Source organism: Pezoporus occidentalis, unplaced genomic scaffold, assembly GCF_034315485.1.
Source record: "Pezoporus occidentalis ecotype Australia unplaced genomic scaffold, CSIRO_AGI_Poc_V1 ctg16, whole genome shotgun sequence".
NCBI classification, from domain to species: Eukaryota; Metazoa; Chordata; class Aves; order Psittaciformes; family Psittacidae; genus Pezoporus; species Pezoporus occidentalis.
Genome location: NW_026913425.1, coordinates 7677878 through 7701154, shown reverse-complemented (window position 1 = coordinate 7701154; position 23277 = coordinate 7677878). Strand labels below are relative to the sequence as shown.

Sequence of the window (23277 nt, the reverse complement as noted above, 5' to 3'; positions counted from 1 at the left end):
CCTCATAATAGAAGTGTCAAAAAAGAATAAATCTTGTTTTACCTGCAAAGTAATAATTTGTTTCATATGATAATTTTTCAACTTAAATTTGTCTGACATTTTTGTATAGACTGAGTGTATGCCAAAGTGCAGTATTGAAACAATTGTGTCATCCATATTTTAATGTCCTTGGACGACTACAGTAAAAGTGTTTTTTCACAGAATCACAGAATTCTCAGGGTTGGAAGGGACCTCTGGAAATCATCTCGTTCAACCCCCCACACAAAAAGGAGCATTCATACCTTTTCATAATTTTTGAGCTATAGCAGAGCTATGGAGGCACTTTTTAAATCCATTTCCATATGACTCAAGATGTAAAGACGTTCTGTTGAGTGTGTTTGAGATATCCATGACATCTGAATCAAAAAAATACATTTTAACACCCATTGGAGGTTTTTACCTGCTGTGAATGTATTATCATTTATATGTTTGCTACATTTTTTTTCACACCAGCAATCTGAGTGAAATAGAAAGTCGACTTCCAAAAACAAAGTTGATTACTCTGTGCAAGAATGAATCTATTCTGAAGTGGATGTGTAACTGTGACCATGTCATGTACCAGGCTTTGGTGGAGATACTCATTCCTGATGTCCTTAGACCTATTCCTAGTAAGTTGAACTTGAAATATTTTGTAAGGATTTTTGTGCATGTGTGTGTTATGCTGATGGTGTTCTTCTGCCTCACAGGGCAGCATTAGTTTGAAAGGTAGGGAAGTATTATATATCAATTATCCTTAATTTTATTGTGAGGGAAGTTGTGCTGAGAGTTGATGTATAGTTTGTATTTTTAAAAGTAACTGAAAAAATTAGTACAGTTGGAAGATCTAGTTTTCAAGGTATAGTTTCATATCAAAGGTGTTTCTTTGAGTGTTACATTTCCGGATGAAAGTGTTTTCCTTTTATGCTGGCTGTAGGCTATCTGATAGGCTTAGACATGAGCCCTGTGGCCCTGAGCCAGTGTGCGCTTATGTCAGTTGATCCTTCCACTAAATTCAGCAGGTTTTACATAAAACATTACATATTAATCTTTGATTAGTCTGGAAAAAAAATGTATATGATCTTTATGATTCCATTTTTGGACTAACAAGAGTTAGTATTTTGTTCCTTATCAGTAGCTGCTGAAATCAATATTAATTACTGTTAGACAATGAAAACTTAACCCCAAAATTTTTAATCCAATTTATTATTCCAATCTAACTGTTCTTTCTGACATACAACCGTCATGAAAGAGTCAATAACTGGCCTGCCATTCAACCAGCTTTCTTTTTTTTTTTTTTTGATTATTAGAATCCATCGTTACTCCAGCAATGCATTTTTATGGCTATTTTTGATAGAAAATTAATCTGTGTGAAGGTATTTGAACTCCTTTGTAAAGCATTTATTGTCTCACACATGCTGTGCTAAATATTAAAAATAAATCATGTTAGCAACCCACTATACACCTCGTAACTCCTACCTATTATATCCTCTCCATGAAAAAACAGTAGTCACTTTGTAAAGTTAGATTAATAGTAAAAAAAAAATAAAAAAATTAGGGCCTTAAGTAGCTTTGCAACTAACAAAGCTATTTTATTATGTTGTGAACACCCCTTCTGATATAGTGACTCCAGCAGTAATAAGTACTCCATAAGAATATTTGCAGATATTGCCTTGCAGAAAAGTTTTATTGACATTTTGCTTGTCAGTGAAATGAAATCGGGTTTTAGTAAATGACATGTGATACAAAAAATATTTGAAACTAGAAATGTATAAAATCTGAAGGTCGGTCATTTAAAAATGCAGTTTTACCTTTTTTTAAGGAGAGGGTAAATTCTTAAGGATCAACATAATTTCTCTTTCATCTATGTAGCAGAATAAAGGAAGACTGTTTTCTGAAATACATGCAGTTATTGACAACCATTACTTATAGAAATTATTTTGCATTGGTTTATATTTAGTGTGTTACATTTCTGTCTAATGACAATGACAGTAAGTAGGATATTAATTTTAGAGTAATATAATCTATCAGAAGTGAACAGGTAATGATAAAAACCCCACAAATTTAATCACAATATTTAATAGGTTGAATTAAAACTGTCTTCAAAGAGCACATCACTTTCTTAATAAAAAGAAGTATGACATGATTTTTCATCAGACCTGCTGTCGCCTTGCTTTTCAGTTGGTTCCCCTGCACAGCCTAGCAGTCTCCAGCATTTTTGTATAATAGTTCTTTAGTGTGTGGTGTCCACCTGCCTCGTTACAGGGTTTCAAGAAAATGGGACACAAATAATATCAGTAATTGGAGGCACCAGGTCCTTTTCATGTTATTTCTTTCTTTGTAAATTAGCACTCATATTTGAGTGCTGATACCTACTGTGTTTGACATTCCTGGTTTTGGGATGATTATCAGACTTCTTCATGCAAATATATCATCTAATCCCAGCACAAATTCATCCCAAAAGACTTCTGCCTCTATTTTTTGAAACATGCAGTTGTTTTCTGCTCAGGAGTACACCCACTGAGTTACCTCTGGATGACAGCTAATGTGTTCTTTTATTTTATCTTTAGGACTAGCTAACTAAATGGCTTTTTCCAGTTCGCTTTCCGGTAATGGCGATTCATGCAAGTTCTCTCTTCACTGTTAAATATTTAAAATAATGCTAGTTTTTTAACTGGGGCTTTTGAGTTAAAGTATCTCCAGCCATTACAAGAGACAAAGGGAAAGACTGGTTGTGCTTAATGGTTGAGTCTAACAGTTATGGAGCTGAGTAAAGTAGACAAATTCATCCTCTTCTGTGAGAAAACAGCAGTTCATAGGGAAGTTTGGACTATCTAGTGGAAAGGGGATTGTAAATGCTTCATCAAAGTCGTGAGTATAATTTTTTTTTCCTGAATAAATGGAAAGATACCAAGAGCAGCTGCTCAAAATAGGGAAATACACTAATTTGTAAAGAGCTTGAAGTAAGCATATGATTTTTAAAGTTTTATCTTTTTTCATTTCTAAATCCTCAGTGTCTCACTGTGCTACTTAGCTGTGTGGTAAATATCATTGGAGTAGAGAAAGAATGACCACTGAGGAAAAATTGTTATGTTTTAACCTGTCTGAAATTTGTCATCTGAAATGTTTAGCACCCACTGAATGCAAGAATTGCTGTGTATAAACTAGCAAAATTCCTTTTCCTAAGAAAAGTGAAATGCTGTCCCTTTGAGTCAGAAAAAAAGGCCATAATTATCTGATGTCTTTGGCAATAGACGACAGCTATTATGTCTTAGAATGGATTTTTTGCACCTTTACAAGTGACAGGATGAACAGTAACAAACTTGCCTGTGACTTAGTATATATCGTAGGTGGAGAAATTTATACTATACTTCCACAATTCCAGGAAGACAAAATTTTAAAGTACTGAAAGGCTCTAAAGCCTCTTTTCATGAGATTTACATATTAAAGGGGTTTCAGCTGAGAACGCAAGCTTTTTAGGTGCTTATCCAAATCAACCTTTCTATTAGTAACTGCCACTGCAACATTATTTATTATGTGTCTGGTAACATTTAACTATCTCAGGCCATTTACTTTGCACCATACTCATCATGTGATTCTTTGACAGTAATTTTTTGTTTTTCTATGGTAACCAGATGAATTTAAAAGCAGGCTTTGAGGATGTAGATACTTGAAGTTTTGGTGATGGCTAGATGTGTGCTTAAAGATGGAGTATGAAAAAAAGAAGTCTGTATTTAATATGATATCTCCAAAGCTCATTAGAAATTCATAGTTATTCTGTGCAATACTGATGCCTGATTAACTATTTTAGCTATTTTATTTCTTCAGAATTTAATATTTTCTTCATTTGTTCCTTTTTCTTCCTAGTTAAAGGCTGGTCTTAAGGCCTGAGCTGCTTTTCCATATTTATTTTTCATGGAGATCACCATTACAGTGATGCAAATAGATAGTTGGGTGAAAAAGAATAAGGAAAGGAAATTAAAAGTAAAAAAGCAGTAATATTTTCCTTAAATGTCTAAGTGTCATTCCGCTTTGCATTTTCGTGTTCTGTTGGTAAGAAAATGTGAGTGAATACATAGTTAATTAGTGATTGCACAGAAATACTTTACAAATCAGCACAAGAGAGCTGATTGGTGATCGTCAGGATTGAAGGAAAAACCTTATTCCTCATGTGGAAACCTCAAGGCAGGGGGAGGAGGAGAGTGGTTACCATAGTGTGTTCAGCTAAAACAGATACTTTGTAAAATAAAACTGTGTTTAGCAAAGCATCCAAATGTATGGTCAATTACATAAATTACTGACATGGATTCTACTGCTTATCACTGCAAATCCAAAGATGTGAAAAAGACGTCATAAAGAATACATTTTTTCTTTTAGTAAATTTACTCTGCTAGTAGAAAGCTTCATTAAAAAGGGATCATCAGTAATTCAAATGGGAAAAATGCATTTCTCAATGATAAGGTCTATCAGTGTCAATTTCTTACTCTACCCAGAGTATTCAGCCACATATACAATTTTTACTTGGACTGTTTCTTCTCACATGTAGCTAAAATAGTTTGAAAATAAATATTATTTCCTCTTTCTAGTTTTTTTATTCTTCACTTTTTTTGGTTGCATTCATTTTCTACTACTCTTTAGAAGCATAGTTTTTTTCTTTTTGTTATCTCCTTTTTTCAATGGATTGAGTGGATGCTAGTACGTCAGTGAGCAAGTGGTAGGTATGCCAAGTGAGGTTTCTATTACTCAGGAGGCAGGATTTTCTTTTTTCCAGGTGCAGATCCTTGGGAAAATACTTCCTGTCCTCCTCCTTTGAAAAATTAAAACTTATATTTTGAGTAGTGCAGATTGCTGTATGGACTTCAATTTCTCTCTAAGTCTCTGTCAGCCACTCACTGGTTCTGTGAGTGCTATAGTAAAGAAACAAAAATACACACAGATTCCACAGCCATTTGAATAGTCTTATTTTCAGTCAGTGAATCCTATATTTTACTTGCTGGTGATATACTTAAGCACTATATGTGCTTAAGAATACTTTGCATGGCTTAAGGTTATTTTGGGCTTATTTGTGACAGCTGCAGTATTCCAGTAACTGGAATTCTTTCTAGACTTTTGCTCTTTAATAGAGGTGCTTACGTGAAATGGAAACCTGAAAGTTTGTGGTGGAAATTTCCATTATGACAACAGCTGCAATTACTGATGTTCTTCTGTAGGAGTGCCCAAAACAATACTGGTGGTCACAGACTTCTTGAAAGATTGTTAGTTGAGGAAGTTAGATCTTCTTATTAAACAAAACCTAAAATCATTATTGCATAATCTGTATCTGAATGAGGTATTTTGAACCTAGACTGGATTTGTCTTTTAGTAAGTAAAACCACTGAACACTGACTATGTAAGTCCTGAGGATGCAAAGCATTTCAAGACAGGTACGTTGCTTTCTTTTCATTCTGTTTTTATTCTTTAATGCACAGGTGCCTTGACCCAAGCCATTCGCAATTTTGCAAAAAGCCTTGAAGGTTGGCTTTCAAATGCCATGAACAATATTCCACAGAGGATGATACAAACCAAGGTAGACAAAACTGTTGCAGTATTGTTCTTGCAGTGGCAAACCAAGTGGGCAGTAGCATCTAAAAGAAGTAGCATTTTAACTTCAATGCTAAGTTTCATGTTTAGCATCAAGCATCAAATAATGGGAGAGAAAATAACCTAGTTTTGTCAAAAAAAAATTGTAAGGAACACACGTGATCTGGTACATGGACAGAAGTTGTATATGAGGACTTGTTAATATAGAATATTAAAATGAAGGTCTGTAGAGTTAATCTACAGATAAAGAGTACAATACTTAAAAATAAGTTAATTTCTTCACAGGTTGCCGCTGTAAGTGCCTTTGCCCAGACTCTGCGAAGATACACATCTCTTAATCACCTGGCTCAAGCAGCCCGTGCTGTGCTTCAAAATACTTCTCAAATCAACCAGATGCTCAATGATCTTAACCGTGTTGATTTTGCCAATGTTCAGGTAAAAATTAGCTTTAAATAACTTGCTTGCTTTTAGATTTTGAGCTTCACTTTTAGTTCTCATTATTCTATCAAGAAAGTGCAGTGAGAACATTTTGCTGATTCATATATGCAGTGATTCAGCCCAAATATGACAGCTTACACTTTAGGGAAGTAAGAGGTCAGAACCATTATCCATTTCCATTTATTGTCTTGAAGTGCAAGTATTCTTTCAAATTCTATGCAAATACAGAGCAAGTAGATTCTCAGAATGGGTACCATGAATAATGTCTTAGTAATGCATAACAATATTTTAGACTATTTAGCATAAATAATATTTTAGAATTAGATCTCAGGTAATAGCGTAGGTTCTGAATGTCTCTAAAAGTTATTAAATGCACAGCATTGTTTTTAGTAAAGACTGTTTCAGTATTTCGAAGACAATACCATTAGTATACTTCAGTTAATCGCCTATGCTTAAATTTACAAGATCTGTGTGACTAATTAGGTTAGTACAGATTATAACTAGGTTCCAGTTAGCTAGAGAATGGAAGTTTATATTTTCACTAAGCCTAATGTCTCCACATGTTTTTGTTCCTCTGAAGTAAAGTATTTTTAACTTTTGACCAGGAAAGGGAAACGTTACAGATTGCTGGTAGTTCTGTGTTTGGCCATGTGAATGAGTGTCTCAACATAATTCTTAAAAATCTTAACAAAAGTCAGTGAAGAGTACTTGACCAAAGATACAGTATATCAAGAATTGTAGTATGTTAACATGGATATGGGATCTGTGAATGAGTTGTGAGGTGTTAACTTAGCAGATAATACCTAGAATTTGAAAATATGACTTGCAGTTTGTAAGTCTTCATTTTTGTCTCTTGCTTTCTGAATTAACAAGATAGTCTTATTTAAACTAGATAACACTGACTAAATTGCTTTATTTCATGCAAAGTGTATTTCTCCATTTGTGTGCTGTTTGTGCTGTGCTTTAAGTAACCTAAAATCTATCAATGACTGTAGTCAGCGAACAGAACATGTTTACATACAAATCTTTTTTCTGTAAGATGGCATTACAGAAATTTTCTTTAAGCTTAGCTTCTCCAGAATGAAAGGAAACTTGAATTTAATTACTTGCTACTTGGTTTTTTTTAGCTATTCCTCCTGCTTGCTCTGCATTTAGTCCCAGAAAAACATGACAGGTCTTGAATATTTCAGTAGAAAAATTATAAACGAGGAAAGCAGAAACCTTTTTTTAAAATTAATATGGAAAATGACAACATACTTGTGTCCATTCCCTTGTTTGTTCTCATTTCTTTATTTGATGCTCTTATATGTTATGCTTTTCCCACCCATTTGCTTTGAACAAAATTGTGATAGACATAAAAAATGCTTCTTAGTTTGTCTAGTGAGTGGGTTTTGTCCTTTGCATCCAATGAATTGCTTAATCTTTGAGAGAGAATTGCATTCTGTGCTTTGGATTATGTATTGTTAAGTCAAGAGTTGTATTGTAACAGGAGCAGGCTTCCTGGGTATGCCAGTGTGATGACAACATGGTTCAGAGACTAGAAACAGATTTCAAGATGACTCTTCAACAGCAGAGCACTCTGGAGCAGTGGGCTGCCTGGCTTGATAATGTAATGATGCAAGCCTTGAAACCATATGAAGGAAGACCCAGCTTTCCTAAAGCAGCACGGCAGTTTCTGTTGAAATGGTCTTTCTACAGGTAGTATTTAATAGACTTCTAAAATATTCTAACTGTTGCATTATTTGCTGAATTTTTCACAGTAATAACGTTGACAGGTGTAATATCAAACGGTGGGTCACTAGGTCATGAAAAATGTGTGCCTTTTTTTCAGAATACTCACTGTTCTTGTGAACTTGCAAATCGACAGGGACTTACATGGTTCTTGCTTATTGTTTTAAAGGCCATATGCAAAGGAATGCAGGTAGAATTTTGACCTGAGTTAGAAGCATAATATTTATTTTTAGGGTTAATTTTTGTGGGCACACAATTAATACACTACTTTTAATATTTATTAAAACACTCTTGTATCTATGTTTTTTACATAAGGAAACAAAACCTGGTTTTAATGTGTAAAAAGAACATTAAGACAAGCATTCCATATTAGCTGCATATTGAAACAGTTACCAGAGTAAACCTTGTTCTTTAAAAATGACTGTAGCAACTAGTTGCTGAAGATAAAAGAATTTGTCAATATAATATGTACACACAGCATATCTTTCTGTAATCTTAAATTTCAAAGTTTTAAAATCATGGCATTTAAAACCTCTTTACTGGGAAGGTGGACACAATGGACACTACTTAAGCATTAGTTTGTTTAAAATCAAATTGTTTTCTTACCATTTTAGTTATGTTTTCAGTAAAGTTTTTCTTCAAGTTAGGTTTTACACATGCTTAAGTATTACACAATGAAAATGAAAAGAGAAAAATGGAGGAAAACGGAAAAAACAAACCAGTCTGGTAATGTCTTATGTAATGTGGTGTCTGACAATTCCTTCAGAGAAAGAAGCAAATGGTTGTCTTTTCTGAGTATCTCTTTCTGAAGGCACTTTCTAATAAGACATTTGTGGATAACATTGTTTTTGAGAATAGTGGTTTTGAGTTCAACTGTCTACATGGATGAGTCTTAAAATGACTATGACATATAATACATAAATACATATATTTTTCTATTTTTGAATAGCTCAATGGTGATTCGAGATTTAACCTTGCGCAGCGCTGCTAGCTTTGGCTCTTTTCATCTGATCCGCTTGCTTTACGATGAATACATGTTTTACTTAGTAGAACATCGTGTTGCTCAGGCAACCGGAGAGACACCTATTGCAGTTATGGGAGAGGTAAGATAATATGTAAGAGACTAGGTTCATAGATGTTGTGATGAATTTGAGTATGTGTCTTCGCAAATTTTTTAAACATTTATCTGGAACTGTAGGATTTTCTGCAATATAACAGTAGGTTGGGTTATAAATACCTAACAACAGTTACAAACTTGTTTTATTGGTTGATTGTCAGACTCCTAAAATCACACTGGATTCTAACAATCATTTATGAATGAACTTGCTCCTTTACAAATCTGCACACAGATTCATATGCACAGTTTGAAAAATGTTGATCAACGTTCAACCTTTTTCCAGTCTTTGAGAACTGAATGTTTTAATATTTTATGTGAAAACGTACTCAAAAAAAAAAAAAAATTAGGAAACTGTTGCTTACATGGATCTGTTTTGAATTCCCGCAAGTAAGTGACATTGACTTCAGAAGTATGGCTTACATGCAGAATTTTGGCTTGTACAGTACTGCTTACATGCATGTAATAAAAACAGCACAGATCTACATAAAGGTTTGCAACACAGTTGATATTCAGAAATGTGATTATTGGTTTAAAAAACAAAATAAGAATATCAATTCATAGCCAGTTTCTCATACTTATCTATGGCATCTGCAAGGCAAAGTTCATTTCATCCCTCTTTTCCATTAGTTCATCTAACCTTTTATTTTGAGTGAGAGATGAATTGTCCTCAAAGAATTGCACTTCAAAAGTGCTGGAAAACTGATATATTTTAAAATATGCTAGATAGTTAATGGCACAGATTTGTTACATTTTTACACTTGAAAGTCACTGTTATATTCTGTATTACTGTTAAATTGCAAGTCATGTTGTGGATTCACTTAGCATCAGGTTATCGTTCTTCCCTCAAGATACACTGATAGGCTCATTTAATACTGTAAATAGATGCTATACTTTGAAGAGAAATTGGAAAACTCAAGCTTTATTTGTCAAAAGTTTTTATATTCTGTGTCACAACATGCTTCAGAAAATCAAAACAACATTGTTTCTGCTTAGTGACCCACTAATTGTGTATTTGCTGAATATCTGCCTTGTATTTACAGTACTACAGTCACTTCATTCTTGTCCTCTTAAGAGACACTGTATATGCTGGACATAAATGTAGTGTAGAGTCTTCTAAAAAGTTTATATAGGTTGACGGTGGAGATATTATGAGGAAGTAAGTAATATAAAATTTTTGGAGGTGAAAGGGGCAGAATAGAATTAATAAATATTCATTAAATATTTAGTATTTAGTGGTTTTATGTTTCTGTGTATTCAATAACCGTCATTGAAATAAATGAGGAACTGTAAGAATGTGGTCCAGCAAACACGTTAAGACAGTATAAACTGGTGTTGCAGCTGAGCAAAACATTCTCCTTTGTCTTCCTTCCTCTTCTCCCAGCTTTGGATGCACATATTGGCAAAACTCCTCTGAAAAAGACTGGTATCATCATGTATGGTTGGAAATGTATTTATCTAAATAATGTAATCCTTTCATTTGAGATTCATTGATGGCATTTTGCTCTGCCAGTTCTTAGTTAAAAGAAACTTAAAGGATTCAAGAGAGGAGAGGGAGGAAGGTTGTATATCTAGATTATGAGCAACTTTTTTGAAGATTTTTTTTTTTTTAATTAATGTAAGGAAAATCAGTTACAAGACTGCAAATCTTTTTTCAGAAGTACCTTTCATCTGCCTCACAGGTAGATTTACAACACTCTGACGTACCTTCATTTTTGTTCCAGGACAATTAAAGTTGTCTCTGGGAAATTTTAGAAAGAGGTTTTTGTTAAAATATTGTCAGTTCAGAATCGATATCCATCATAATTTATGGCTTTATACAACACATAAATAGCTCACTTTAAGCAACGAAGGCCGTGATGAAGTAATCTTAAAAAAATTTGTCATCCCCCATTCTAACTTTTGAGGGTTTACTTAGTGATAATAACTACAAGACTAGGAAGAAATGGAAAATGAATTACTGCAGAATGGATGTGGCTGCAGAGAAGATCTGCTCCATCTTGGATGCTATAAGTTCACAATTTGCTTAAGACTGTGTCCAGGTTTTTTTTATTGTTTCTTTTGCAGTTTGGTGATATAAATGCTGTGTCCCCTGGAAATATGGATAAAGGTAAGGATTTTAATCTCTCCTGTGTATAAAGCTAATGTGTCTCTGAGCAAAATAAGTTATGTTTTAAAAATACAGTAAAACAGAATTTAGAGCTGTATCATGTTTTAAAGAACATATAAATATTACATGGATTAATTAATAAATTATATGGATACAATTAGCTATCTATGCAATGTGCAGCATATAATAATCATTAGAATATTATACATTTGTTTGAAAATAAAGACTATTTCAAAAATGCTTATAATTGACACAAGAAATATTCAGATTTTTACACAGAGTTTAGTTATATCTGATGAGACAAAGGAGGGTAATGTGGGAAGAAAGGAGTATGCTTATATCTATTTTATCTGTAGTAAACTTTCTGCTAAGTGAAAAAGGCAGAATTTCATGTATGTAGTTATCGGATAACTTGTCAGTAAAAAAGGATAGAAAGAAATTAGTTCATTATAATCTCTTCATGCCATATTTTGACATACGTTCCTAGAGTGACTAGTTGAGTGATTTGAGGTATCTTGACCACAGATCACACAACTAATTAGAATGTCTGTCAAAATTTGAATCCAAGTCGCTCCAAATCTCTTCAGTTTCCATATCAGTAACTAAAAGTAATAGCTTTTTTGTTCATCATGTCTTCGAAGTGAGAGGCACTTAGCACTATGAAGTTAGCATCGTTTGTTAGTTTGTTTTTGAGATTGCAGATATTTCACGCACATACTGTTTCAACAATGTGTAACTCAAGTGATCAAGGCTAAAAGTCTGCTTACCTATTTGAGATAATCGTTCACCTTTTCCATTAAAATTTTACTTTTCAGATTGTACTTTGCCAGATTCCTAATCTTACCTGTATTTTTGTATTTCAACTGTTATTTGCAAAATAAAGGTGCTTGTATTAGACTTTTTTTTCTTCATGCTAGTTTCGTGGTGTTTTGTTTGTACAGATGAGGGCAGTGAAGTTGAAAGTGAAATAGATGAAGAGCTGGATGAAAATGGAGAGCCACAAGCCAAGAGGGAGAAAACAGAGCTAAACCAGGCGTTCCAGGTGGGCTGCATGCAGCCAGTGCTTGAGAGTGGAGTACAGCAGAACCTCCTGAACCCAATTCATAATGAGCACATTGTTGCAACTACTCAGACTATCAGACAATGCAGTGCTACTGGAAATACATATACTGCAGTCTAATATGAAACCTCCCCTTTTCCCACAATGCACCCTTTGGGTTTAATATGAAAAAAATAAAGATAGTAAGTCCGAAGGACGACTGTTGTCAAATTTTAGCTGTGCTGAACATTATTTTATTGGAGTTGTTAAATGGAATGGGTGTACGTATTTTGCCAGATCTGTTAAAAAAAAAAAAAAAAGGAAAAAAAAATTTTGTAAGCAGAATCATTTTACATTGGCCGCTCAATATGAAGAGTTTTCTTCCTATCAAATGCAAGGACGATTTTTGCAAAGCTTAATGTTAATGTTTTTGTCCTCTTACAATAATTTAATTTTTTTCATAGTTTTTAAAAATATTTTAATGTTAGTTATTAGTTACAATGGTGATGTAAAATAGATGGGGTTTTAATTTGATGCACTTCTGTGAAATATCAAAAGAACTATTTTCTTTGATTTACACTGGAGGCATACTTGTTTGACAGCAGATGTATCAAATATGTTATGTTATGTTATAAAAGGTGCTTTTCATTGGACAACGAGAAGACACTATTTTGATAAAATTGTGAGCATTCACAGGGGGATTTTTTGTAATAATGCTGGAGGGTTGGGGAGATCTCCTAGTTTCTTTCTGTGAGCAAGAAGCAAGCTTAAATGACAGAACTGTAACAATATTGTAATGTGTACGTCATAAACGTACCTAACTATCTGACCATCATGTAAACAATGCAAGCTTCCTTTAAAATCAACAGTTCCAAATATTTGCATACCAGTTCCTCTGTTTTGAAGACTAATGATTCTATATGTAGGGCCACTGAACAGATGCTTTTGGCTGTTGAGTGGTACTGTAGTTGTTAGAAACTGAAGCTAAAAAAGAAGTGACTTTATTATTATTAATTTTAAGTGTATGTGCTACTTATGCTGAACTGGACATACAGGAAAACATTCCATTTGGATGACTTTCTTCTATTCCAGGTCTTTTCCTACTAGTGGTTCAATCTGCTGCTCTTAGAAAAGATGATTTATAGAATGCAAGGAATGTAGCAACCTGCATCATTTTCATTTCAGAAATATTACCTTGTTAAAGTGGATTTAAATTTTTACAAAAAATTAGATAAGGCAGTCTAACTGGCACACCTCACTTGTACTTATTCCCAATTGTGTAGAATTTGAATAGGTGGCTAGATGGACCATTGCCATTTAAGAATGTACATCAGGGATCATTGTACCTCGGCTATTACATGGTGCCTTAAACAGAACTGAAGCTAAGACTTAGAACTTTTTGTTATTCTTAAATTAATTCAACAACGTATGCCTGTCATTTTCAAATTGTCGAAGAAGGACAGGTTACATAGCCTTCAAAAGAATAAAAGGACTTTTTTTATTATTAAATGATTTTAATATCCCTCTTAGAATGACAATAAACCTATTTTTTCTCATTTCTAGCTGGATTTCACTTTATTACAAATAAAATTTGCTTGGGAATTTGGAAAGCAAAACTAGCTTTAATACCAACATAAAATGTCAAAATAGATTGACCATAGTCCCAAGCATGATTATATATTTTCTAAACCCTTGCCTACTTTTAATTTTAAAAACTAAAAATAAAAAATGAGCAGGTACATAATGCAGTGCACGTTTTCAATTTCTGTATTTTGTGGGGTATCAGCAAGATACTACATTTTAATGGTTAAATAATGACAGATCATAGAGACCATATTAATTGACATTAAAAACTCAAATTTTTCTTCTTAAACACTTCATTATGCAGACACATGAATTTGCTACACTAAAATAGTGGAATTAAATAAACAAAAAAAGCCAAAAAGCGAAGGAGAGCACAAAAAGATCAACTTTGCAGAAAAGACTGTGTAAGAAAATTAGGGGTTCTTTTATTTTGTTTATCTACTGTGTCTGAAAATGACTTTAAAGTCATATATACCAAATGGGAGAAGAGCTTGTAAAATGAACAGCATATTTATAGCAAACAAGTTTGTTGCTAGAGTTTATATATTCTCCAAATACAGCTGCACATCAGCTGCAATGTCCTAAAATTATTGGTGTACAAAATTAAATTTTAATGCCTTTGCAGAACTGGGAGATGAACCCATCCTGCTCATTCTATGTAGGCATAATCCTTACTAATGTCGGTACGTGGCTTCTGCCTCAATAAGAAGTGAGGTTTATGTTCATTATTTCTAAACTCATAAATGCACTGAATATCGTTATAGATTTTGTTGTCACATATATTGATCAGTGTGTCCTGATTTTTCCTTGGAAATCAGCACATCTGTACCCTTCACCAAAAATGCTAAAACTAAGCTGTGATAAATATTTACTCCCCTTCATTGTGCATTATAAGATGTTTACAAGTAAAATAAAGTGAAGTAATTCAACATTTTTTTAATTTTCAGCATTTTTAGTACTGTAGTACTTGTTTCAGTTTTTGTGTTGATTGACCTGTAATGTTTTCTTATTATTGTCCTTTTTTTGGTTTAATGTTGGATTTGCTGTTGCTGAAAAAGAGTACAATTTTAATAGGTAAATCTAGATTAGTACAAAAGGTGGGACCTGACTATCTTTCATTGTTTAGCTCCCCACTCCACTCAGTTGTTCACTGTTCACAAAGTGCAAAACAAAACTGAACAAAAATCTGATACAAAAATTAAACGTATCTCATAGCTTCTAAAAAACAATGAGTTATCAAAACAAATTGGAACTATCCTGGGTTCAGAAAACTGAATGGAGTCTGTAGTTCTGTGCTTAAATTCTAAACATTTTACCAGATTTTTTTTTTTAGAAATATTATGTTACTGTAAACTGCATTGTATACTTACAGGTTTGGGGGTCTTCTGCTTTGGTTTTACATTTAGTAAAATTTTAGTCAAACACTTAGATAAAACATTTTGCACATTCTTGCTATTAAATAGTTGGGGTTTAGTAATCATTACACTGCATAGATACAAATACCTCAGTCCATATTCTGTAATGTATAGCATGCGGTTGCATTGCCACACCAGCTCTGAAGTCTTTTGTTAGTGCTCTGGAGAGGTGTAGCATGTATCCACAGGATAGACATTATGAGAGTTGACATGGTTTATGTGTTTTATCTAATACTGACATAGGATCCAAAATAATTATTTTATAGGCATTTCCCCCATTAGCACAAATAGCGCAGTGAACATTGTGGGGGAATGGGTAATGTTGAACTACCTTTTCAAAAGGGCCCAGTTTTCAAAAGTTTTGTATTTATTAAAATGCATTGGTACATTTTCATCTTTCTCATGATAAATCAGATTGAAAGGGGTTTTTTTCTGTTTTCAGTTGCCGTTTCTGTGTTTTGCTCTTGTACTGTAGCATGTTCTAAGCACCTTCTTTAAAAAAAAAATCCATAAAAATTGGAAAATAGATTTTAAATTATTTACCTATAAAATGATGATTTACAGCATTACTGCCTTTAGTTCAAAAATAAGAAAATAGATAATGTTTTGTCATTCAGGAATATATAGGTCTATATACAAATTTAATTTAAAGCGAGGTATTTTAAAATATCTAAAAAACTTCTTTGTTCACTTTGTTTTCCCTAGGAGAAATGATCTCATGTCTTTGTCAGTCTCACCAATTGACACCTGCACTGTTTAAGAAAAAAATTGTATTAGAGATGCGCTGCAGTCCAGTTTAATTCAGAATGTTTTTACAAAACAAAACCAACCACTGATGGCCATAAAAGTGCTGACAAAAATAGACTTACTAGTAATATGAAGATACAACTAATTTCAGAGTTTAAAGCATTCATTCAAGAGAGCAGTATGAACTTCTGAAAATTGGGCCCTTGTCTCTCTAACAGGACATCTTCTTTGTATATGGTTTAAAACAAATCAATAAATGGAATTCTAGTATCTCTGCTAATTGTTTGTTGATTTAAGACAAACAAACAATAAAAACTGGAATAGAAGCATAAACACAGTGCTTAGTTCTAGTATTAGGAAGTTAATTTGATGTAATGCCTTGCATTAACCCTTTGAGCATTGTAAGGAACATGATGGGAACAAAGCTTTTTAGATAATTAAATTAGTCCACTGAGCATATACTTTGAAATAGCTGAAATAGCTAGTATAGTTTTTTTTTATAAATTATGTTTAAAGTAAATACTTGTATACTATATGGGGATGTTTTTGTTATAGGAGGCTCAGTAGATGTAGGCAAAATATTCACTGCCATTGAGGTGTACTGTCATATGGAAAACAGTACTTCAGCTCTCTTTTTTTCATTATTGCATAAATATATAAAGAAAATAAAACTTATGTTTCTACAGATAAGAAGTTGTCTACTTTAAGATGCCTTTAGGAGATAAAGGTTTAGAAAATATATTCAGAAAATCTCCTGGCATAGGTTAGTTTTGGAATACTCTGGTACTGTAAAAGAGAATCTTTAGAAATAAAAGAAGGCTTAGTGAAGAAGAATAATTTTGCAGAACATTTGGTATGTTTGCATTGAAATTTTTGGCAGTGATTGATAAACTAGAACAAGAAATGCACAATTATATTGATATCCCTTCTAAAACTCACTGCCGTAATGGCTAGCTAAAAGATGAAGGTATTTTATTCATTTTCATCTATAGGGGTACAGTTTGGACGGCCCCTACTGAATGTCAGAATTTTAAAAGCAACCTAGAAAATGCACAAGCCTTTTGCCATTTAAAAGAACTCCTTTGTTCTTAGAAATACTGCTCACAAGAACAAAGGAACAGGTGTAGTAGCAAGTAGAGATTCTTCAAACTTACAGATAGAAATACCACCTTACTAAGTAAGAGTACAATACATTTTCTAGTGGTTTCTTGCAATATAAATCAGCAAACACCAAGTGCAGCTGTTCTAGTCTCAGCTAGAAGACTTATTTAAATCTAGCTGAGGGCAAAAAAGGGTTTCATTTTAAGTTATTCAATGGAATTATGTCAGTAGTATAGTACAAGGAAGTTGTAAACATTTTTAGTCAGTTAATGCAAATTTATGCATAATTGATTAACATAAATGCAATACTCAAAGGGTTTTAATTTAACATCTTTTTTTATTCATAATTTACTGTAAATGCTTCTGAGTTTGCATGCCTTGATCATTGCTGCTAGTGATTTTATGTGCCAGTAGACCTGAGTTTAATTTACCAGTTTAACTAAGAAATAGTAAAAGCCACTTACAAAGTGACTGCCTAGTGTTTGTTTGAAGTAAAATATGCCTTAGTTTGAAAATTATCATTTTTACTTTTTTTTTCTTTTTTTTTTTCCCCACCTTTTCATGTTGAAAAAAAGAAATTAATGTTTGAGGATTGGAAGCCCTGAGTAATTAAATATATGATAAGAACTATTGTTGTAGATTGCTCATTAGGGCTGAAATTCACTGCAGAATTGGCCCAATACAAGCCAATGAGCATCAAATAAGCCTCACTTAAATCTAAATCAGGAAAATGTTCTTTCTATGTTCTTAAGCACTTTCTTGATTATGGTGCAAACATCTTACAGGAGTTTTCAGTTCTGGATTAATTTTACTCTGAAATAATAAATATCTTTGTAAGAGGAATTTAGACTTCAGAGGAATGACCTTGCATAGAATGGTATTTAGCAGGAACTCAGTTCAATTCTTTTTGACTCACTGAAAATCGTAAGAGCTTTTTACACGAAGACTGCTTAGAGGGTTTCCCAAGTTTCCTTCAATATTAATATGTTTGCCTTGTATTTAAATATTAAATATCCATCTTAAAGTAACCCAATTAAACAATTTAAAATATGCTAGAAAAATACCACTTTGTACCAAAGCAAGTTGCCCGTCTCGACTCATCTTCACTGAAAATTTGGATTTGCAGTTAATAACCAATGAGGCTGTTGAAGAAACTTTGAGTGCCTTTCAAAACCTTGGAAAATTGTGCCTGAGGTGGTAAACTTTAATTAGGTTAATTCTAGAACTACCAATCAGTAATTTTATCATCACTCAGGGCTTTCTTACCTTCTAGGAAACTTCCTTTGTTGAATTTATTTTATACTGTTTTGTTTTTTTTAAGTGCCGTCGTTTAAATTTCACTTAGTAAGTGGCAGATTACATTATTCAGTCCCACAGCACAGAAACATCTTAACACTAGGACATATTCACACCTTTATTTTCCAGTTGACTGAATATATTATGTAAATGAGGTAAGCAACTTTTTGTAGATTGTATGTGTGAGATAATGTAATGTTCTTTTCCAGTTTTTGGACTACAGTTGAATATACTTTTTAATTATTTAAAGAAGACATCTTTACAGAATAACGTGATGGTTTTTTTGTATAATGTATTTGATTTTGTAAATAGGTATTTCCTGATGTGATTTTTGTGAGAAATGCTAAATCTTTTAGTATATCATGTCCTCTCAAAACTGGCAGGAGCTAAATAATAGTTTGTGGGCAATTTGTATTGTGTACTGTACAATAACTGGGGACCTTTTATAATTATAAAAATATATATTAACTTTTAGTGTGTTGTTTAAAAAATGACTGGAACATACTAAAGACAGTAGGATTTTTCTGAATATTTCAGACTTGAACTCAGGCTAGCTTTCTTGTGTTTTTCAAAACGAAATTGTGTCTTGTCTTTTAAAATCAATAAATTTGTTTTCTTGTTACAAACACATCTGAATTGCTTCACTTTTTATATAACCAGATATGTTGGATTGTGGTATTGTTGATTTTGAGAAAAAAATTATTTCAAATTATGCCTTTTAAATAAGACTAATTTTTCATTTAGCAGCAGTGGAACTAAGTGATGAGTGTGTCTCAGACTGCAAAAGAATCTAATATTTTGAAATGTTAATTAGGTAGCTGTCACATTCTCATAAATACAGATAGTAACATACTTAGTAATTTCAATATTAACAGTAATTTCCCATTACGGAGTCAGCTTATTAACAGCTGTCAGTGAGGGGGGCATGTGGACTTTGGTCTCCAGGAATCAGTGCTATCAATTCATTACCAGCATAACCTACTTCTGGAAGTTTTGCTCTAAATATTCTGCAATATGCCAATGCATTGATGTTCTGGTTGTTTCACAAAATATAGACAAAGGCCTAATCCTATCACGTCATATTTCTTATGGGTCTCTAGTATGTGCTAGAGGCAGTGTTTCATTTAAAGAAATGCATAATGTTATTTTAACTGGGGAGGACCCACTGCGTAATAGGTGCTAAAATACCAAAATTACTATTGGATACCACTCAAAACTATGGTAACGACAAAAAAGCTGCATCCAAAAGCTTATTTTTCTTAGGAAATTCATCTGTAAGCTGTGGTCCTAACACTGCCTATCCTTTAATTTCAGATAAAGACCTGAAGCTTGGTTTAGTACAATGCTGGTTCTTACAATGCATTCTATCAAACGAGGGTGTAAATTTTCTACACCAATGACCAGCCACATCTATGTTTAGAGAATACTCATAATTGGTTCACTGTGAAGACTAAGACTTAATTTCCTAGCTGATGTCTCACTAAGACTTAAGTCTTGTTCCAGCACACATGCACAGGAAAGCAATCCGTAGAGGGGCATCTCCTCCTAGGGGGTTCTCACACCAGCCAACAGTTGATATAGCCGGCAGGCTATGTTACACAGTTGGTTTCCACTGACACTGTTACCAGGAAGACCCAGCAGAATTCAGCCTCTGCTGCTGTTTATAATAATTAAAATGGTTTAATTAGTTAACAAGTGAAAGTTTAGTTCAGCGTACAAAAGTAGTACAATCCAGACCTCAAAGCATGAAGCACAGCTGACATGTAGGAGAAACTTGGTTTGGAAATACTGGGTACTACTGTAAGAGAATGCACGTATAAGAAGGGTAATAAGTGAAGCTTATTTTTATTACTGCTGTAAGGTTATTTTCTGCACAATCTTAATGATATCAAATAAGTGAGATACAGTCTATATTTGCTTATTTTAAGTGTATTTAATTTATCTATAGCATTCACTTCAATTATGTAAAATATCATGTAGGTTGCAGCAATTAGTGTGCATCAGTTGTTTAGTTCTATATCAAGGTCTATGCCAAAAGCAATGTGAAATATGTCAGGTTTTGTTCTGCAAAGGCATCTGACCAAGGCAAGGAAGAACAGTTTCTGGCACTGTTAACAGTAGACTAGATGGAGTTTTTATTCTGACTTGGTTCTGCAGATTTCATTCCAAATTTTGCTAAATTCCATTATGTATGTTCTTCCCCAGCACCTGAATTAACCTACCCAGTAGGACTTCTCTTGAAGTCCCATTCTTGACCTCAGTGTGCTGCTAATGACAGTTTAATCTAAGCAAATTTATAAGCAGAACTGTTGCTAGTAAGAACATACAGACATTTTCCACTGACACAGTGCACAAGATCAGTTCTTTTCCACGACTTTGATGGTCAGAGTTTAGGGCAGACCTAGTTGTTCAGTACTTACTTAATAACTAGTAGTTAATAACTGGGATATACTTTTGGAAATCTAGCTGGAAGTGGTATGAAAAAAAATTGCAGCCTCAAGCTGTTTTCTCTCTGCAGCTGGATGTTACCTTTCCCCACAGTGGAGCCACACTGGACACAGTGGATGGTGTCCTGGCACAGTTCTGGTTTAGCCACCTTTGCTCAAACTGCTGCTAAAAGTGGTCTGTGCTGTGTCTGCTGCTGTCGACATTTGTTGGTTAGAAAGTCCTGACAACTTGCCAAAAGTACAAGAGTGCTCAGACTCTTTATCTTCCTTCATGAAGTAATACTGGTACAAGCATATTTACAACAGTTGAGTTGTTAAAGCACAGTTTAACAGAGCTACTGGTAATATTGTGAATACTGTTAAGTATGCACTTCAGAAGGGTTTGTGAACTGGTCCTTTGCTAGAGCTGTAACTTGAGGTTGTATTGTCTTCCACCAATATGAAAAGGTTCCAGAAAACAGCTGAAGAAGCTGCCATAACAGCACATTGATTGAAGTTAGGAAAGAGTTGTGTAGTTGCAACACGGGCCCATGGAAGAGAGAGGATGACTTTTGCTCGGAATGGTACAGTCACTTTCTTTTACTTCCCTAGTGTTCAGCAGTTCCTGATGACTAAAAGTTTAGCCTCCCCATCTTCCTCTAGTTTGACCCAAGAAAACTGAACAGTCAAAACTGAAAGGCGCAGCAAGTATCATAGCAAGGAAATAGGACAGCTCTAGCCTGGAAAAAAACACTTTCACCAACAAAGGGAGGCTTGGAGATGAAGAAGTATGGAATGCTCCCCAGGCTTTTGATGGAGGGAAGACAGATTCTATCATCTGGGATCCACCGGTGACTAGCATGATACTAAAGCTGTTTCAGGTCGCTGGCGTGACATAGCAAGTAGGAAAGCTGGTCACGTTGGTGTTGCTTAACTGTTGGAATAATGCTCCAACCTATCTCCTGGATCTTGTTCATGGAGGAGATGTCCCCAAATGCTGCTTGTTTTAGAGCTGCCTGGTGCATTCTCTCACGCTTGTTAGGTGCAGCTATCTCTTTGCTATAGGGTCAAGGCAGACTTCTCTGAAAGGATTTTGAGAGCATCTGGGTATTACAGTCACAGATGTGACACACAGTAGCTTTTGCAACCATACTTATCAGAGCTTTCAAAGGTGCATTTTTTTTTCTACAGGAAGGAAATGCTGAATAGTTCTGAAGTTACTTTGGCTGTATGTGTGAAACACAAAAATGTTTTATCTATAAATATGGCTAATCATCACCAAGTAAAAGATAACATTCCCTTCCTGTGGACTTCTTGTGGAGGGACTTTGAAAGCACGATCCTTCTACCTGTATACCTTCATCCACTTGTTTTTGGCAAGTCCAAATCCATGCTGCTTCTGCACCAACTGCATTACATGTGGATAAGAAAATGTTGTAGGATGTTTCTGCAGAAAAAATTGCCAAAATATTTATTAATATCTATGCTGAATAATGTAAAAAAAGCTTAACCACAGTTAAGCTTTTTTATTTTCTTCACATTAAAGGGAATTTAATTGATCTGAAATTCCTAAAAGTTTGGATGGACTTTAAAAAAAAAACAGAAAACACAACAAAACAAACACAAAACAACAACAACAAAAAAGTGATTAAGTAACCAATCCATTATAGACAAAGCTTATTGCGATGTCTGAAAGAGGAAGAACTTTTTATCATTTCACACCTCCAAACTGTGTACCTTTAAACCCACTAGGCAGGATCCTAACTGTAGTGGCTCTTTATTTGAAAAGCAGTGGGGCTGTGCAGACACAGCAGTCCAACTGACTGAAATTCAAACACAGCTTTGACTTAACAGCACTAGTCACATGCCGAGGTGGTTTTTGCAATTGGCAATTCGTGTAGCTGCCAAATGGACAGGTTCTGCCTGCTGAGTTAAGTGCTGGTTGACCTGCTCTAGCCTTCAGTGTCAAAAGGAGAGCTTAACAGTAATATTTCATAAGAATATATTGTTGCACTATTAGATTTGGTTCAGATTTCCAAGTATAAAGTACTTGCTTTAGCAAGAGATACCGAAAACTTACTGTTTGTGCTATTAGTGAAGAACTAGTTAGTAACATTAATTTCAGACCTACTGATACTGCTGCCTTTTTTGGTAGGCAGTGAAAACCAAAACTAGGTTAAAAATTGTTTTCCTATTACTTCCACAGATCAATTTTAAAACACAAAGGTTGCATTCTACACAATAAATCATTCACAGTGAGGTAGCAGTTTCAGGTGAGCAACATCATGAACAGTGTTTCCAGTCAAATTTTGATGGAAATTGCCATATGAGGGATACAGCAGCACGCTGTATGTTTGACCAGCAACCACTGAAGCTGTTTACTGACACTCTCCAACCTTCACTGTCTCTTTTACCGGCAGGTAGGTAGGGCGGTGGTCTAAGACGGACACCCAATCTTAACAACAAATCAACCAACCAAAATATACCTAGCAGAGCAACGACGCCTACTGTTCAACATTGCTGTTACACCTTTATGGTCTTAGAGAGAAGCAGCGCAAGGGAGGGAAAAGCCGAATTATCAGAGCTTTAGTGGGCCTTATCCTTTAACCACCACTGCTAACGCCCGGCCCCGATGCCAGGCGACCTCCGCGCACAGCCCTTCCCACCAGCGCTCCCGGGGTC

General features: G+C 34.3%; 1 protein-coding gene across 5 annotated transcripts in view; it reads left to right on the top strand.

The window, feature by feature from the left end:
- Positions 1-16850, top strand: part of RFX3 (regulatory factor X3) — a 112598-nt gene extending 95748 nt beyond the window's left edge. For all 5 annotated transcript variants that reach the window (XM_062612542.1, XM_062612541.1, XM_062612539.1 and 2 more), the window contains 7 exons: positions 493-647; positions 5484-5581; positions 5881-6030; positions 7523-7731; positions 8714-8867; positions 10946-10988; positions 11930-16850. In XM_062612542.1, the coding sequence (XP_062468526.1) occupies positions 493-647; positions 5484-5581; positions 5881-6030; positions 7523-7731; positions 8714-8867; positions 10946-10988; positions 11930-12168 (1048 nt within the window). In that variant the 3' untranslated portion in view covers positions 12169-16850. The remainder of the gene's footprint in view (positions 1-492; positions 648-5483; positions 5582-5880; positions 6031-7522; positions 7732-8713; positions 8868-10945; positions 10989-11929) is intronic.
- The last annotated feature ends 6427 nt before the right edge of the window (positions 16851-23277 follow it).